Source organism: Apis dorsata, unplaced genomic scaffold (assembly GCF_000469605.1).
Source record: "Apis dorsata unplaced genomic scaffold, Apis dorsata 1.3 scaffold_315, whole genome shotgun sequence".
In the NCBI taxonomy this organism is placed as follows: domain Eukaryota; kingdom Metazoa; phylum Arthropoda; class Insecta; order Hymenoptera; family Apidae; genus Apis; species Apis dorsata.
Window position 1 is genome coordinate 123,693 of NW_006263587.1, and position 1,765 is coordinate 125,457.

Below are 1,765 nucleotides of genomic sequence, written 5' to 3' on the forward strand. Positions count from 1 at the left end.
AAAGAGAGTAGAATTTTAAAAAAGAAAAAGATTTAATTAAGAAACGGCGGGGAAACTAACCGTAAGGTAAATTTCTCGTTTTTGTTGCCTCGTATTTTTGCACCCAACCTCTCTTCTCCAGAGCTTCCTTCAATTTCGGTAATTCGCCTCGTATCAAAAATATTTTGTGTCTCTGGAACATTACACGTTCTTGAAACAAATCCTCAAAAGAAAATCGTACGAAATTACGAAAGCTTGGTAATAAATTTATCCGCCACGAATTTCGAACGATTAATTTCCAAAATAATATCCAACTCTTCATTATTTAAAACGCAGATTTAAATTCTCGTCAACTTTTAATATATATATACATATATACCTTGATGGCTCTAACGACTTTCGTTTTAATTTTCCGATAACGTTCCTTCTTCTCCCACATAACTTTACAGCAGTCCTCGTCCTTGCCAACCACGGCGCTTCTGTAGCTCTCGCTCATGACGTCCAAGTTAGTATCGAATATGTCTCGGGGGCAGCACGAGCACGTGTCCATGTACGATTTCGGGAACGAGTTGCAGTCAAGTTGTGGCAGGCTGTTAACGATGCAGATCTCGTTTTCCGAGGATGTCCATTTCGTGCACATCTTGGTCCAATCGACCCTATTGTACGGGTTCACCGGGCTCTCCTTCTTTTCCAGGATAAAAGAAGTGTTGTCCTCGTTCGTCGTGCAATCCGTCACGCCCGCCGAGTCTTTCGTACTCTTGATATCCCTTGACCGGTGAACGTGAAACATTCTAATTTATTATTATACGCGAGTGTACTATACTCGATTTTATTCTCTCTTTTTACTTTTTGAAGAAAATAAAAAAAAAAAAAAAGGAGATTCGTAAGTGGTTGAGATTTCGTGATGCAATTTTTAAATTTTTACGTACTTTGAATCGAGCGGTAAATCCATGGTCGCTTCGAAAATTATTTTATTGTCATTTCCTGGAAAAGTATCTAACGATTAATTACGGTGATTTAGGAATTTTCCTGAGAGAGAGAGAGAGAGAGAGGTGGAACAATACAAATATTTGTCGACTTTCTTACAGTTTAAACGCCTCGTGGATGAAGCGAGAAAGGGTAAATCGATCAATCTGCTTGTTTAATCCGGCCTCCTTATTGTCCAGCGAGCTTAATCGCCTAAGTAATTAACCTTTTATGCAACAAAACTTTGGAGAAACTGGTTTTTTGCCCTTTATTCAAGGATCAAGCGTTAATTTAAACACCTCTATGTATCCTTCCTTTTTTGATTCATGAAAGGAAATTCATAATACATGAATTGCTATAAAAGAACAAAAAAGAAAAAGTACTTGCCTCTTGTTATCTTTCGAAAGGGGAGTTATTTTTTTTTTTTTTTTTTTTTTTTTATATTGGGTTATAACGGCTCTAATCTCTCTTTCTAAAAGGGACAAATAATGAAATTGTATCGATATTTAATTGTAATCACCATCGAGATATATATTCCTCTTGACACGTCATTACATATGTGTAAATTTAATTATTCTGAAAATAATTAATTTATTATGGTATAAACACACAAAGGTAGATTAATAGAAATTTGTAATATAATAAATTTGTCCGAATAGTTAGACACATTATTCTCCTCTGTGTCGTTTACTTTCATAATGTGAAAATTATATCGTTTATATGTGAAATGTAAAACAATACGAATTCATAAACGAGTAATAAAATCCAAATATTCATTGGATTTTTCATTCGAGTTAAATTAAAAAGAAAGAGGGGGGGG

The 1,765-nt window shown here is 34.9% G+C and overlaps 1 protein-coding gene across 1 annotated transcript in view; it reads right to left on the minus strand.

The window, feature by feature from the left end:
- Positions 1-1,305, minus strand: part of LOC102681160 (tubulin glycylase 3A-like) — a 6,819-nt gene extending 5,514 nt beyond the window's left edge. Inside the window, exons 1-3 of the mRNA XM_006617571.2 lie at positions 909-1,305; positions 359-746; positions 61-172 (exon numbers count right to left, since the gene is read on the minus strand). Coding sequence (XP_006617634.2) covers positions 61-172; positions 359-746; positions 909-931 — 523 coding nt within the window. The 5' untranslated portion in view covers positions 932-1,305. The remainder of the gene's footprint in view (positions 1-60; positions 173-358; positions 747-908) is intronic.
- Positions 1,306-1,765: the final 460 nt, after the last annotated feature.